At 50.5% G+C, this 15357-nt stretch overlaps 2 protein-coding genes across 2 annotated transcripts; one reads left to right on the top strand and one right to left on the bottom strand.

The window, feature by feature from the left end:
* The first annotated feature begins 517 nt into the window (after positions 1–517).
* On the top strand, positions 518–7684 carry LOC123071710 (beta-glucosidase 4). Its single transcript, XM_044495299.1, has 14 exons — positions 518–840; positions 2032–2098; positions 2179–2237; positions 2399–2474; positions 2630–2704; positions 2779–2866; positions 3084–3309; positions 3392–3507; positions 3706–3923; positions 4284–4318; positions 4393–4495; positions 6577–6685; positions 6782–6997; positions 7298–7684. The coding sequence occupies exons 1-13, from the start codon at positions 760–762 to the stop codon at positions 6978–6980; spliced, it is 1452 nt and encodes a 483-aa protein (XP_044351234.1). The 5' UTR covers positions 518–759; the 3' UTR covers positions 6981–6997; positions 7298–7684.
* Positions 7685–10803: 3119 nt separating this feature from the next.
* On the bottom strand, positions 10804–14803 carry LOC123071709 (formin-like protein 1). Its single transcript, XM_044495298.1, has 4 exons — positions 12887–14803; positions 12597–12799; positions 12200–12447; positions 10804–12111 (listed from the first exon to the last, which is right to left on the bottom strand). The coding sequence occupies exons 1-4, from the start codon at positions 14476–14478 to the stop codon at positions 11290–11292; spliced, it is 2865 nt and encodes a 954-aa protein (XP_044351233.1). The 5' UTR covers positions 14479–14803; the 3' UTR covers positions 10804–11289.
* Between the last annotated feature and the right edge of the window lie 554 nt (positions 14804–15357).

The following is a 15357-nucleotide window of genomic DNA, read 5'->3' as shown; positions in this document are numbered from 1 at the left end:
CGGTGCAACGAAAACAAAAGCAAAAGGATATATCTGTTTCCTTGGAGCATCTCCAGTAGCTTCCTAAAAAACTTTTGGTCACAAGAGTAAGATAATATTTGTGTCGGATCCTAAAGAAGATTTATTTATGCTAACGGCCCAACGAAGAAGAAAACAAGAAAAAGATTGACTCGACCCATGAGAGTGGTGCGAACCAACCTCTGATTGAATGATTAGAGGGACAATGGTATCCCAGCCCATCAGAGTTCATGTTTTGATACTCACATTATTTCTGGATTTATTTCTGAAGTTTCCGCGATACGCTTTCAGTGAAAGAAGATGTTCTCATCGACAACGAGACGCCTACGGTGACTTCGTAAAATCTCAAGATGATGCGTCGGTTCAGTCTCTCGAAAATGATCATAGGGATAAGGTGTGCGTGTGTGCGTCCATATGAAATTATGGATGAGTGTATGCGCGTATGTATGAATGTTTGGGTCTAGAAAAAAAGACACGTGAGTGTGGTTGGGTGGGTTTGGGTGAGTTGTAAACCAGATCCAAACCGGCAGAGAGCGACTGCAGTCTGCGGCCGCTCTCCCGCGGACTCGCCGGCCCCGGCCGCACCCTCGCCTATATCTACGCGACGCGACCCCCTCAGTCTCGCTCGCAGCGCCTCCCAAACCTTCGCCCACCCACGCGCCTCACGGTCGCGCCGCGCCGGATCGGGATCAAGTCACGCTTAGCACCACGCGGCCGCTCTCGCTTTCGCCGTCGCCGGGAATGGGGAGCACGGCGGGCGAGGTCACCCGCGCCGACTTCCCCGAGGGCTTCGTCTTCGGCGTCGCCACCTCCGCCTACCAGGTCCGTCTAGACTGTCACTCGACTCTACCGGTGCTAGCAGCCGCTACGGGTACTACCTTAGGTTGGTGAATGGTGGCGGTGGCCGGTGGGTCACCGGGTCGCGTCTCGGCCGCCGATTGCTGATCCCTGCTCCACCCCCACGCCGCTGTGTGGTGTGACAGCGCGTCGCCCTCGCCCGGTAGCCCACGCCAACGACGCCTGTGTACTTTCGCTTGGTTGCGCTGCCTTCATGCTATTGGCGACTTATCTTTGAAAAAGCAAAGTAGGACGGTGACCGAGCAACGACCCCTCTGCTTTCACCAAAAATAGATGAAGCAAATTAATGGGTTCCTATATCTGATTTTTATGCGGTCGAGCCAAACACCCTCTCCTCTAGTAAATTTATCTATCAAAAAAAGGGAAGTGGCAAAGTAATCAACAAATTGTAATCGTTTGACTACAACATACATATGGACAGACTTAATATCAGGGAAATTTATCTTAGGAGTGGAAAATCGGCAAGTGGTTGTGAATGGACATAGTAGTCAGAAGTAGAGCACTATTTGCCAACGGAGGCGGTATGCGTTTAGTTGGAGATTGGAGAGGAAGAAATGTACATGGGAAGGGAAGGCTGACAGGAAATGATCTTTTCCCCTATTGGCTGAGAAACCTTAACTGAACTGATAAAGTAGAGAAATGGATAGGGGATTTGCCATCCGTATGTTGTCGTATATGTTCCCCGCTTTTGTTTTCTCTCGGACATGTGTCGAAACACGCATCATTTCATATTAGAAGAAACGACAAAAAATGCGTTAAGAGTACAGCCAGCCAAAAGACGAAGCAAATTATAACAAAACAGAGCAAATTTTAAGAAACAAAAAAAAAACAGAGCTAAAACAGAGCAAATTTTGAGAAGAAAAAAAAACAGAGCAAATCAAAAAAAAAAAAAAAGAGAACAGAGAAGTACTATATAGGAAAGCTGAGAAATGAATGTCCTCCACCATGAGGAGGAACGAGAGAGCCATCATAGAATTTTGTGTGGGTCCTTGGATGACAAATTGTAGGTTTCACCAGTTTTATCTCCTTGATTCCAAGTAAAAGAAACAAAAATGAGGTTTTCTGTGATCTATGAATCTATCCTCCTTCCTTTTGTCTAAAACTAGATGTATCATAGCTGTGAAGTAATGTTCTTGGCTTTTCCCCTCTATCCAGATTGAGGGGGCAAGAAATGAAGGTGGCAAAGGCGATAGCATATGGGATGTATTTACAGATAACAAAGGTTTGTCTCATCTGGATTCTATTTTAATTTGTTGAAATATGTTAATTTAACTGATAGTTGACATTGAAATGCTTTTCCAGAACGTGTCCTAGACGGATCCTCTGGAGAAGTTGCAGTTGATCATTACCATCGATACAAGGTGTTATTATTGACATAGCTATCGAATTACTATTATATTCTTGTAAAATAAAGTGTTTCTTTGTCTTGCTTGAGATGGATTATCTCCTTGATGCATATGTGTGTACAATTTTACCTTGTTTCCTAGATCCCTAATTACTTGTTTGAACTCTTTGGGTACAGGAAGACATTGAGCTCATGGCCAAGTTGGGTTTTGGTGCTTATAGATTTTCCATATCTTGGTCACGGATATTTCCTGGTACATTTCAATTGGTGGATCATGCTTCACATATTAATACATCTCCAAATTGTGTCGCCACAATTCCAGCTTCCCCCTCGATATGTGCATTTTGTTTATTATTATCATTTATATTCCATGCCTCATCTGAGTTTATAAGTTTACTGTTTCTGCAGATGGCTTAGGGACAGAAATCAATGAGCAAGGAGTTGCTTTCTATAACAACCTTATAGATTTCATGATTGAGAAAGGTGCCACATGATATACCTAATGTCAAAGTTACTATTCATCTAGTTATTCACCACCCATCTGCCCTGACTTCCAGGTATTCAGCCTTATGCAACTCTGTATCACTGGGATCTTCCGCATAATCTTCAGAAGACTATGGGGGGTTGGCTTTCTGACAAGATTGTGTAAGTTAATGCAGGCATCTTAATTTTAAACTCTGAATTTGTAAATATAGTTAAGTGCCAACACAAAATACTACAAGGCATGTTTACCTAAGAACATTGCTTTATTTCAAAGTCTTCTGTCTTTTTTTCCGAGAAGGGGGGAAAGACCCCCAGCAAAGTGTTCTCGTTTAACTTGGTGTTTCTATATCTGATCGTATTGGTTGTCAAAAAATTTCAGAGAGTACTTCGCATTATATGCAGAAGCTTGCTTTGCAAATTTTGGAGATAGAGTTAAGCATTGGATAACAATCAATGAACCTATTCAAACATGCATTAATGCTTATGGGGTTGGAATATTTGCTCCTGGATTATGTAAAGGTGTAGCTGCTGAACCTTTCTTGGCTGGCCATCACCAGATCTTAGCTCATGCTGCTGCTGTTGATGTCTACAGAAGAAAATTCAAGGCCTGTTAAGTTTCCATTGAAGTATCATCATTGTCAGTTTGTTCGTAGTACCATTGTCTTGCTGATATTTTACATATTATAGGCTAAACAAGGTGGTCAAGTAGGATTTGTTATTGATTGTGAATGGGCGGAGCCAAAGTCGGACAAAATGGAAGACCAGGCTGCTGCAGCACGGCGCATTGACTTTCAACTTGGATGGTAAAAATTATGCTCACCTATTCAGGGAATACTTAAAAGTCTCCTAAATTTGTTACCATTTTCCATAGAACCTATATTTTTTGTTTCCGCTCAGTGTAACTTCCGGTGTTTTAGTATAATGCTGATGCATCTTCAGATTCATGAAGCCTATGATATGATTTTATGGATATATCCTGATTATAATTGCTTTTCTTGAAGGTTCCTGGACCCAATATACTTTGGTGATTACCCAGAAAGCATGCGCCAGAGAGTGGGCGAATATCTTCCAAAATTCTCTGAGAAAGACCGTGAATTGATGAGGAACAAAATTGATTTTATTGGATTAAATCACTATACATCAAGAATCATTGGCAATCAGCCGAACCCACAACCACAAGAGATCCATTTTTATCAGGTTCAACAAATAGAGAGAACAGGTACCATGATTCATCTATCAAAGACTTGTCTCTTTTGTTTGTAAAAACAAGCGCAGCGTCAGCTGAAAGATGCAGGGTTATCTATAAAAACTGCAGTATGTAGACAGCAGACATGGCAGAAATATTTCACCTTGCTGATTAGGAAAAACAGCCCTTCTCCACTACCCATAGAGTCTATTTATCTCTTCCTTATTCTTGGAGAATTGTAAATCAATATACGCATGCAAGGCAGAACTACTTTTCTTGCTGTAGTTTGGTCTCAATATTCTGCGCCCACTATATATATGTAAACTTGTCCCTTGCAAGCTATCCTGTCCCAGATTAATATCGTAATGCTGACACTTTATTTCCCTTGGGCAGACAAATGGAGTAGCGGTGAAGCAATTGGTGAAAGAGTAAAGACTTGACCGCTGTCCATTCATGTAGCTTCAACGATCTTACCTAACATTTCATCTCAATATTTGTGCAGGCTGCGTCTGAGTGGCTTTTAATAGTTCCCTGGGGTATTCGGAAAACAATCAATTATATAGTAAAGAAATATGAAAATCCAATAATATATGTAACAGAGAATGGTAAGGCTTCCATGCTTCTAATTTTTTTTCTGGTGCATTTTTTATATTTGAAGTTTCTAATACACACATGGCATATCTGTTTACGTTAGTTGTATCATTTCCTGCATATGTTGGTTGAGTGATTAAATCAAATAGCAATTACTTCACATAATGTAGATTATATGGATTAACTCTGCTTTATTTCCAGTTTAATTTTTTTTCTAGAAATGTTATAGTCTGCAACTTGGAGGTCGTTGTACTGCCTTAGTTGCAGAGATATTTTGTTTTGACCAAACAACCCCGCAGCAAGCTATTTATTCCACCTATGCGTGCTAGTCTAATTATGGAATATGCATAGGGAGCCCTTCTTTATCTTCTCTTGGATACGTATTTTTGTACGAGATACAACTCTAGGAGAATATTACCTCCCCCGCGTCGCTCTCGCCTAGGGCGACTCGGGGGCACCTCCCTAACCCTAGCGCGCCGCAGGCCAATCGCCCCCTAGCCCCGCGCCGCCGCCGGAGGAAGCCGCCGGGTGAAGCTCGTGCGGCTGACGGCGGCAGCGGGGCGACTCCTCGCGGCTCCCGTTGGGACTGGGGCGGCGGATCTCGGCGGGAACCGGCGGTGGCCCGGGCGTGCGCGGCCCATCCGACGGCGTGGTGGGGGGTCTCGGCGGGGGGTTGTAGGTGGTGGCGATCTGGCGCCTCCTCTGTTGGAGGGCCTTGGCTCCCCGGGGCGGCGGCCCCGGCCGATGGGCGCGGTGCAGCCGGCGGGCTGTGCCGGCGGGCTCTGGTGGGCAGCCTCCCACGGCCGCGCGGGCGGCGTGGGGGCTGCGGACGCTGGCGCAGTGGCGGCTCCTCGCAATCCGTCATGGCTCCATGTAGAAAATCCGCCCCTGCTTCGATCTGTCCCGATCCGTGCTGGCGCCGGTCCTTGGCGGCGGCTTTCGGCGTCCCCTATGACCGGCCTCGCAGATCTGGCGTGCGGGTGAGGTTCCGGGGGAAACCCCTCGCTGGCGCGGCAGCCTCCCCAAAGTCGACGCCTTTGGCGCCGATCCCCTTCCTGAAGGCTTTGGGGTGGATCCTCTCCCTTCCGCCTCCTCCTCGAGCTATGGCGAAAGCTTTTGTTCCCCTGGTCTGGGCGTTGACGGCACCCTGGTGTCGTGTTCCTTCTTGAAGGCGGCGGCTGGGAACAGCTCTTGGTGGCGGGGCTGCTGGTGGCGTGGTGGCGGTGCGCTTCGGCCTTCTACTTGGTGCCGCGCCTTGCTTCGCGGGACCAGCGGACGGTTTCTTTGGTGGAGCGGTGCTTCATCCATACATTGATGGCGACGGATCTTGACGGCGTGGCGCAGTGCAGATTCGGAGTTCGATGTGGGAGGATGGACTCGCGCAGGAGGACGACGCTGTCTGGCGTCGTGGTGACGTCGATGGCAGAGAGATCTGGCATGGTAGATGCAACAGTACAGCTCTAAAGATGGACTCGTGGCAGGTGGCTGTGGCGGCCTCATACCCGGCAGGCGTCCTGGTTGAGAAGTGCGCCGGACTGGTAGGTGCCCCATACCAGGCAGGCGTCCTGGTTGGGACCTCAGGTCTTAGATGTTTAGGTTTGGCTGCGATGTCTGTTTGGTATTAGGCCCAGGCTATCAGCGCCCCTTCATCATTTGGATAGGTGTAGCGACAGTTGTTGCTTAGACGGTGGCTTTAGTCTTGCTGTTGTATTACTTTGTAAGGTCTTGTGAGAATAATTAATAAAGTGGCCGTATGCATCGCCCAGATGCAGAGGCCGGGGGTCATCCTCCTTTTCTAAAAAAAAAAACGTATTTTTGTACATAATTTCAAATTCCCGAGTTTGTACTGCCACAGAATATTGACAAAATAGATTGGCAAGATAAACACACTACAAATGAAATAGAATACGACATTAAAGTTTAAATAACTGACAGGTATACATGTAAATGCGATACAGTGACTTTTTAATATGAAAATAAGAATTTGCTATTCCATTACTTGGTATCCAGCTAGCATAGTTTTGTTTGTGTGATGTAATATTAAGTAACCAACCATGTATATGGATGATGCTCTCATGTAGTTTATTTTCTGTAGGCATGGATGACGAAGACGATCCATCAGCACCAGTTGATCAGTTCTTAAATGACACAAAGAGGGTTAATTTCTTCAAAGGATATGTTGGTGCAGTCGCACAAGCAATAAAGTAAGTTTGTTTCTGCTTGCCGCATAACTAGCACCATGCAACTAAAACGACCAAAGCAAGTGATGCCACTAATTTTGTTGACTGTTGGCATTACAGGGATGGCGCCGACGTTCGTGGATACTTTGCATGGTCATTCCTGGATAACTTTGAGTGGGCGATGGGATTCACCAAGAGGTTTGGGATTGTCTATGTTGATTACAAGAACGGGCTCACCCGACACCCTAAAGCATCAGCCATGTGGTTCTCACGCTTCTTGAACGGCGAGACCGCTGACAGCAAACCTGACACAAACTAAGCCCCTCATTCACCAAGGTGCTTAAATTGTACTGGAGCCCTTTCTATCAATGCTATAGTTGATCCAACATTTGTTCGAATGAATGCTTACAGAGTCAACATCCCTACCAGCATGTTCTGGGTTCATGCCAGTTAACGCCGCGCTGCTGATAACTCGCACAATCTAACATGAACCCATGCTATCTCTGCTGCTATATTTTCGTTGATGTTGGTCTAGTGATTCTGCGAGTTATCATTCGTAGACCCCAGTAAGCAGTTACCAAATCGGAAGTCAGTTTCTGTTTGCAACTGACTGATGCAACAAACATTTTGCTGCAGGGATGGCACTGATGTTCGCGGGTAGTTCGGATGGCCATTCCTGGGCAACTTTGAGTGGGCTACATACAGTATACACCACGAGAGGTTTGGTACAAGGATGAGCATTGGGGACATTCCGAAGCACCAGCCCAGTACGTGGCTCTCACACCCGTCGAAGACCAACACGGCGCGAGCTGAGCCATCTCACAGCAAGTAAATGAAACATTATACGAGTTGTTGTTGTTGCTGCTGTTGTTGTATCGTACCACGACTGCCATCTACTCAAAATAATAATCGTAGCCCATCTCAGATACACTTCTATACGGGCCACGATTAGTCCATTGATTGTTCAAATGGATGTTTAAGGGGCCAGAGTTCCCTGCTAATAAATTATACGAGTTCATGTCAGCCAACCCTGTTAGACAACGCTGCCTATGTATGTTTGCTACTCTGCTGCTGCTGTATTAGTCCTGTAATGTCTGGCCTTCATAGCCCCTCCTAGGAAGCAATTGCTAGCCACCAGAAATTTGTTTCTGTTCTGCTGGAGTTCTTCATTAGAGGAACTTGCTTCTGACAGGTTAGACCCACCGAGAACCACTTTGAACTTTGGATGATTGGTGAAGAGCAAAGTGACATGTCACATACAGTAAAATAAAGAGGTGGTTAAAGCATGGATGGGACGGAAGCTATTGGGCCGCTTTCTTCCCTGTTCTGGGGCCGGCCGGCCTATTCTTTCTTGTGGTATGATGTTTTGCATCCAATGTAGTGCAATGCATTCCCTCAAAAAAAAATGTAGTGCAATGCAATGATGGTACCCTGTCGTGGCCGCGATGATCGCTCTCCGGGGCGCGATGCCGTTGGTTGCATTGCATTCATTCCCTCACGGCTTTGGGGTGAGGATCAGGCCGTTGGGAGGTTTTCATCACAGCGTCCCTGTGATTGTGATTGTGATGCTGGTCCTGATGATTGCTAGATACTCTCTTCTTCATCATCATATTCTTGCCTTCGCCTTTGTGCGCCCCCTTCTTTTCCTTGTCTTTCACCCATCGCCGGCGAGCCGGAGGTGGTGGCAACCGAGGGAGAAGGTGAGGTTTGCCGGGGACGGAGACGACGAAGAGTGGCGAGGCGATGGCCGTGACAGGTTCCCCGGAGGTGTAGCTGATACAAAAATATGTTGGCTAACGGGAGCACACCTTCGCTGCCCTCTCTGTAAACGCCCACCAGCAGGCTCAGCCAGACGTGTTCCCCAAATCCCCGTCTCCTGCCTGCACTCTGAAAGCGGCATCGGCAGGACATATTCTTCTCATCAGAACTCAGAAGCATCGAGCCGTTTAGGGGGGCAGCACGTGCCTACAGTGCCTGCCTGCCTACCTTTAAGTAAGGGTAGCTTAGAGACATGGGATACTCATCCTACTTTGCAACTTTACCACGGCTCAACGTTAAAGAAATCATAGGCAAAGCTTTGCACGATTCGCGGCCTCGTGGGGGCATCTGGCGCCTCACGTGAAACAGCACATTTCTTTCGCATACAATGTGCGTGCGTGCTGTGGCTCTGCTCAAGCCCGGTGCTCCTTCCTTGAGATGGGATGCTCGGTGCCATGACCGGGGAAATTCCCGTGCTCCGACCGAACCAGGGGGCGCGCGCGCTAAGGGCATGTACAATGGTTGATAAAACAGTCTTATCTTAAGTCTTGCATGTAATTTAGAGATGACAAAAAAGTATGTCTACAATGGGTTATATCTTAACCTTATCTTCAATAGCTAGTCATTCCTTAAAACATGGTGAGACAAATTGTGCTAAGAGATCATCTCTTGTCTTATCTTAAATAAGAGAAGACAAACCTTTTTTTGTGAGTTCTCTCTCCTCCACCTCATCATTAATCCTACGTGGCACTCCTAAGATAGCACCATTGTACATGCCCTAATGCTCGTGCTCCTACATCGTCGCCACTCCTTCAGTGGTCAGCAACGCCTTGATTTCTAGTGTTCGTCTGGAAGCAACGTAGGTAGGTTAACTGAAGAGTTCACTGCAAAAGCATCAATCAAAGAACCTGAACCTGAAAAGAGCTCTGAGCAGCAGCCAACAGCGCATTCATACTAGGATGAGAGCATCACTGAGAGAGCAGCACGAGTCATCCGCATGTGCGGCGCCTCATGAGCCTATGATTGGGCTGCATGGAACAACACTGGCGGCATTGCAAGGTTTGGGGGCAGCGGTTCAAGTGCCGGCCACTGCATGCAGTTGCCCACTGTGCTGTTGTTGGTCACTCTTCCCAAATCATGCTAACGCCTACGTACCCTTTTACTTGGCCTTGGATAGATAGAATCTTGCTGCCCCAGGCCAGAAGCGTGCCATGGATGGGTCCTCCCCTACCTTCCATCTCCAGCCACTAGCCCAGTCCCCAGATCTCCAATAGTATGAGTGTCATCTTCACCCTCTTCCTCCCCTCTCTCCTGGCTGGCCCGTGCTTCTTAAATGTTTGCCAATCATGGCCTCCTCTTGACCTATGCTAACCTGTTCAGCCAAGCCAAATCAGTCAGCCCAAGCCCATGTGTGTGCCTGTGCCTGGAGGGTGGAGGCCAAAGCAAAGTCATCATTCTACAGGCAATTGGGTGCCAATAATTTGGTGCATGCCATGCATGCATGGGCGTCTAGTGTAGTGTGGGAGACAAAGGGGGGGCCATGTCCATGTGGGTGAAAAACGGCAAGAATGGAGTTTGGTGGGAAAAGCGGCCAGTGAAACCAGCCAATGAGCCATGCATGGCAATGGCAATGGCAATGGCAATGGCAATGGCATGCTCACAATGACAATGCAGCATCCATACAGTCCAGCGCAACGCCCGCATGCGGATGGGGACCCGGCGATAGCGGCCACCCGAACCACCACCCCACCCCACCCTGGTCTTTGCCGTCTCCATGCTACATACTCCCATGGAAAACCATAGTTTTAGCCCACCACATGGCCATGAAATGCCCAGTTTATCACTACTCTACTACTAAGAAATGTGGCTCAGTGCTGCAGATGCTCAAACTGGAAGTTTCTTGCACCTCTTGCACATAATGAACTGCTCAGGTTCTGCAGTAGATAAAGTTCTTCCGAAGTTTACAGCACTTCTGCTCTGCCCTGCAGTAGATAACAACATTCTTCTACTGCAGATGAAAGTATGTATGTCAGGACATGCTCTGGTAAAAAGTCTCTGGCTGCATCTTAGTAGTAGTGGTGCTGGTGGGTACAGCAGCTAGTGTATGGTACTCCTATGGACCATTTGTGCAGGCAGGAAATGTGATGCCAAAACACCATGATGAGTGCTCTGCTCTTATTTTGTTTCTTGGCACCACCACCAGACCAGAGTCTCATCTCATGCTCTTATTTTGTTTTCTCTCTCACCTGCATCCCAGTTCAGCAGCTACCATACCCATACACAGCTGTGCAGATTCAGCAAAGTTTTTCAACTTTTACAGCATTTTCACTACTCAACATGCTTTTGAAATTTGTTTACAGCATTGCAATGCTCGGGCCAACGAATAATTCGACATCTGATTTACCCACTGCTCCATGTTAATGTACAGAATCTGAGACCGCATACATACATACATACATGAACTGCTTATTTTCCCTCCTCCGATGTCTGATCTAAAGCCTTTTGTCCCTTCTTATATATCGGAATAAATATTTGCAAAAAAACTTGTACATTCTATATTCTACAGGTACAAAAAGTCAGGAAAGAAAGAGATGAACAGGCCCGACGCCATCGGTGTTCGTGCGTGCGGGTGGCGAGCGTCGGGCACGGTGTTAGGGGGTGCTCAGCTACCTCCAACTCACCTGAGCTTGACGATGCCATTGCCATATGGCATGTTGGATAGATGCCGGTGCTAATTGGTTGGAGTTCCCGTGCCAGGGGTGCTCTGGCCCCGGCTGCCACCCTGTTGAGTTGTCCTTCTGCAGTTCCCGCCCTCTGGCGGTTTCCTCATTGATGATCCATGGAAAATTCTATGGGCAGACTAGTGTTGGTCAGGGCGACGACGCGACCGAGCTCTCGTCGTCGGAGATTCCAGCTCTCAACGCGTGAATCCTCGGGAACAACTGCGGCATCATCGGGTTGACGGGCACCGGGAAATGGCGCACGGAGCTGGCGATCGTGCGGTCATTGATCCTGCCGACCTCCCTGCACACCTGAGTGAGCACCGAGAGGAAATCCCTGACCACCATGAAGATCCTGAAAGGATGGGCCTCCTCTTTCGCCGAGTCGCCGTGGAAGTACTCGGTGATCTCCTTCACGAGCGACAGCGCGACGCTCTCCTGAGCTTGAACCCTGAGGATCTCGTCGTCGGCCTTCTTCAAGAACTTCTGCATCGTGTCATGGAACCTCCATGCATCGTCCCTCGTGTTCAGCTCTTCATTCAACCGCAACACCTCGGTGATCTTCTCTATTCCTCCTGCGAGCTTCGCAACGTAGCTGCTCAGCACGTCGGAGTCCATTGCCGCCGCCTTCTTGACGCTGCTGAGCTCGTTCCCGAGGCCAGCCACCACTTGGAGGCCAAGCTTTTTGCACTCAAGCTCATCTCGGAGAGGGTTTGCAAGAGTTCTTGGTGTCGATTGGTTGCTGGCAGAGAGACGGGAACCCTCTGTTCGGATGATCTCCTGCACGACGAAATGCAGAAGGGTTGTCTTGCCATCGGTGCCTTTGACATCAGCCAGTTTGAGCAGAGTATCAAGCTTGAATGCATGAGCATCGCCGCGATTTGTGCCAACATTCATCCTGTTGCCAGTCTTGAGAATGGCCTCCAGTAGCTTCAGAAATAGTCTGCTGTTTCTAAGCTCATCGCAAGCAGCCTGTCAAACGAAGAATGATAATTTAGCTAATGAAACAGAGCGGTGGTGGGAGTAAAAGTGGAGGTGCTAGGAAAATAATGATGCTCACCTCAAGGATCTCAAAGTTGTTCTTCAAGTACTTGACCTCTGATTCAAAGTTAGCAATATAAAGCATCGCGTCTACTCTTTTGAAAGCAAAAGGCACATCAAGAACCGCCTTAAGGAACTTTTCAGAAGGGCCAAGCTTAATAGGAGATGTCTCTTCTTTGAATTCTCTCAACTTGATCTCCTCTTCCTTGGTAGGAGCCATCTTTAGCAAGGTCTCCAGTAAATCTGCTCCAAAGTTCTGCGTGTTACCTGTAGAACAGACACATAGCAAATTGGTAAGTATATTAGTGAAGGCTGCTGGATGATGCAAACATCTCAAATTCTCAACACAATGCAGTATAGAGCTCATCAAGAAAATGACGCAAACATCTCAAATTTAGGAATTTAGTCTTGTTCACCTTCGCAGAGGGCTTCGCAGACCTCCTCCTTGGTAACATTCAGAGCGCGCAGCAAGATGGCGATGTTCTGTGCCTTCTTTGGATCCAGCAGCACCTTGTTCTCCGCCTTGGGCGTCGGCAGCGCCGGCCTCTTTGTCGCCTCCTTCGGCGCCGCATTCGCCGGATTGCAGATGAACAACGTCTCGATCATCTCCTCATTCACCCTGCAAGAATTCAGCTAAATAGATCAGCAAACCTATGAAGAACAAACTTTGGACTGAGAAAAGATGCAAATTTTGCAGAGCACTCACTGGAATGAGCTGGATTTGAGCTGATCCCACACCATGGCTCGGTCTGAGCTGGCCCGGACCTTGTCCCAGTGCAGGGGCTTCAGCTTCGGCCGCGGCGTGGTCTCCTCGGACTTGTCGCCGTGGTCCGCATTGTCCTGCAGCCGCCCGGGGAAAGCGTCGGTGGGTGGAACGCTCCTGGAATTGGCGGCTTGGGGTGGCGGAGACAGCGCTGGCGACATGGCCTCTTTCGACATGCCGGGCTTGCGAACGCGGCTCTCCCAGTAGCCCAACGGCGGCGGAGGAGGCGGCGGGGGCGGAGGAGGTTGCCCGCGCGTGCTTGTCGGTGGGGCTGGTGGCTGGGTGAATGGGTTTTTTGAGATGGTGTCGGTGGCGGATCTGAGAGCTGGCGGCGTGCTCACGAGTGGAGAGGACGGTGGCGATGGGGACGGTGGTTTCCGGCGAGGCGGCGGCGGCGGTGGAAGTGTCGGCGCGAACGGAGGGGGTGGGGGTGGAGGCGTCGGTGGCATGCCAAAGACGTCGCGCGCGCTCTCGGATCTTGCCTTGGCGGAGCGGCGGCACGACTGGCCGGGGCTTGACAGGAGAGGCGGGGAGGAAGGTGCAGGGGACATCGTCGCCCCGGGCGAAGACGGGTACGACGGCGTGCTGACGGCCGATCCCGGCGAGGGGGTCCGGGAGCGGTCGCGCGCGGCCACGGCGGCCTGGACCGCCGCTGCGAGCGTCCGCTGCGAGCCCGACGCCTTGGACGATCCCCGCGGCGAGTAGAATTCCTCGTCCCCGGACGACGGGGAGGACCCGCCGATGCCAGGGCTCCTCGACCCGGCCGGCCCGCATTGCCGCCCCACCAGCGGCGGCAGAGGGCGCAGCTCCGGCGAGCCGCCGGAGCTCCGGGACACCTCGTCTCCGGACGAGGTCGTGTCGCTGCTCTTCCCGTCCTCCCTGCCGGCCAAGGTGCCCACGTAGAGGAACTCGGCCGACGGGGCCGTGGAGGCGGCCGTGGTGGCCGGCGCGCCCCTGCCGCTCCCGCCAAACTCGTCGCGCGCGAAGAGGCTGGCCCGCTCCGGGTGCAGGAACTTGCTGTCCCCGCCGCCGACGCACCCGCCCCCGACCCCGCGGCCGGCATTGGTCCGGCGGCGCTTGAAGAAGAAGGCGATGGAGAGGCCGAGCACGGCGACGGTGAGCAGCGGCAGCAGGATGGCCGGGACGAGCTTGGAGCTCTTGGAGGACTTGTTGCCTCCCGAGCCGGCGCCGGCGCCGTCGGAGGGCGCGGCCGTGGCGCTCCCGGCGGGGGTGCTGGGGTTGGGGAGCACGAGGGCGGGGTACGTGGGCTGCTCCGGCGCGGTCGGCGTGCCCGGCGGCGGCGGCGGCGCCTGCAGCGTGGGGAAGAAGGGCGGCGCCGGGCCCGGCGGCGCCTGCGACGGCGGCGCGGAGGAGGAGGACGACGGGTCCGGCAGGAAGGGCTGGTGCAGCTGCCTCCTCGCGGTGGCCGCCGGAGCGCGGCCGTCGACGGCGCGAGAGGAGGCGAGCAGGATCGGCAGCAGTATGAGCAGCGGCAGCGGCAGCCCCCGCCGGCGGGGACGCCGTAAAGATGGCATCCTCACGGGAGAAGCAAGCTGAATTCCGCGTCCGCGACAGATCTTGAGAGATAGAGAGAGAAAGTGGGTAGAGACTAGAGAGAGAGTGAGGGGAGAGAGGTGGGAGAGGAGTGTGCGTGGTGGCGACGGTGGTGAGGAATACAGCTAGCTTTACGTGGAGGCGGAGGCGGAGGCGGAGGAGTATTTTGGATGGATCTCTCTTTCTCCTCTACGCGCACACTCCCGGTCTCCCCCACTGCGCCTCGCTCGCTCGTCCTCTTGGCACCGTGGAATGGAGGTTGGGAATTTTTTCTTCCCTTTCCGGTTTTTGCTTAGCGAGCTAAGCATCCCGGGGGTTGGTCATCGCCACCGGCGCCGGTTTTAATTAGGGATGCGGCGTGGGTGGTGGTTGCTGCTGAGCTCGGCATGCGTTAATTTGTTCTCATTCCTTGGCCGTTTGCGTTTAGTTTAGCAGGGCATAACCCTTGTTTATTACTACTCCATTAACAACTACTGCTGGAAGGAGAGTTGTTGGAGAGGGGAAAGTGCAAAGTGCAATGTGGTGTGTAATGTGCAGTGTAGTGTGGAGCAGCAACAGGCACGAGCGGGCACAAGTTTTATATGGATCGTGTGCCTTTGTTGCTGATCACCAAACCAGTGACCCGAGCCAGACCATTTGTGCTGTTTTTCTTCTATGGTTGGTTAGAAGTTTTTTTTAGGCAACTGTGGTTGGTTAGAAGTGTGCTTGGAGTTCGAGTTGGCGTGGAATCGGATTGTTGGACTATATGGGAGACACTTACGTTTAGAGCCCCAACAACTCCTTCTGCTGGGCCGGGCCCAAGCAATGCCAAGATGATTAAAGATGGGCGGCGGCGATACGCGTGGGTGCCATATCCCTCT

The sequence above is a fragment of the Triticum aestivum genome, chromosome 3B (assembly GCF_018294505.1).
Source record: "Triticum aestivum cultivar Chinese Spring chromosome 3B, IWGSC CS RefSeq v2.1, whole genome shotgun sequence".
Taxonomy (NCBI): Eukaryota; Viridiplantae; Streptophyta; class Magnoliopsida; order Poales; family Poaceae; genus Triticum; species Triticum aestivum.
The sequence above is the reverse complement of the archived record's forward strand: the minus strand, read 5'-3'. Positions and strand labels throughout refer to the sequence as shown.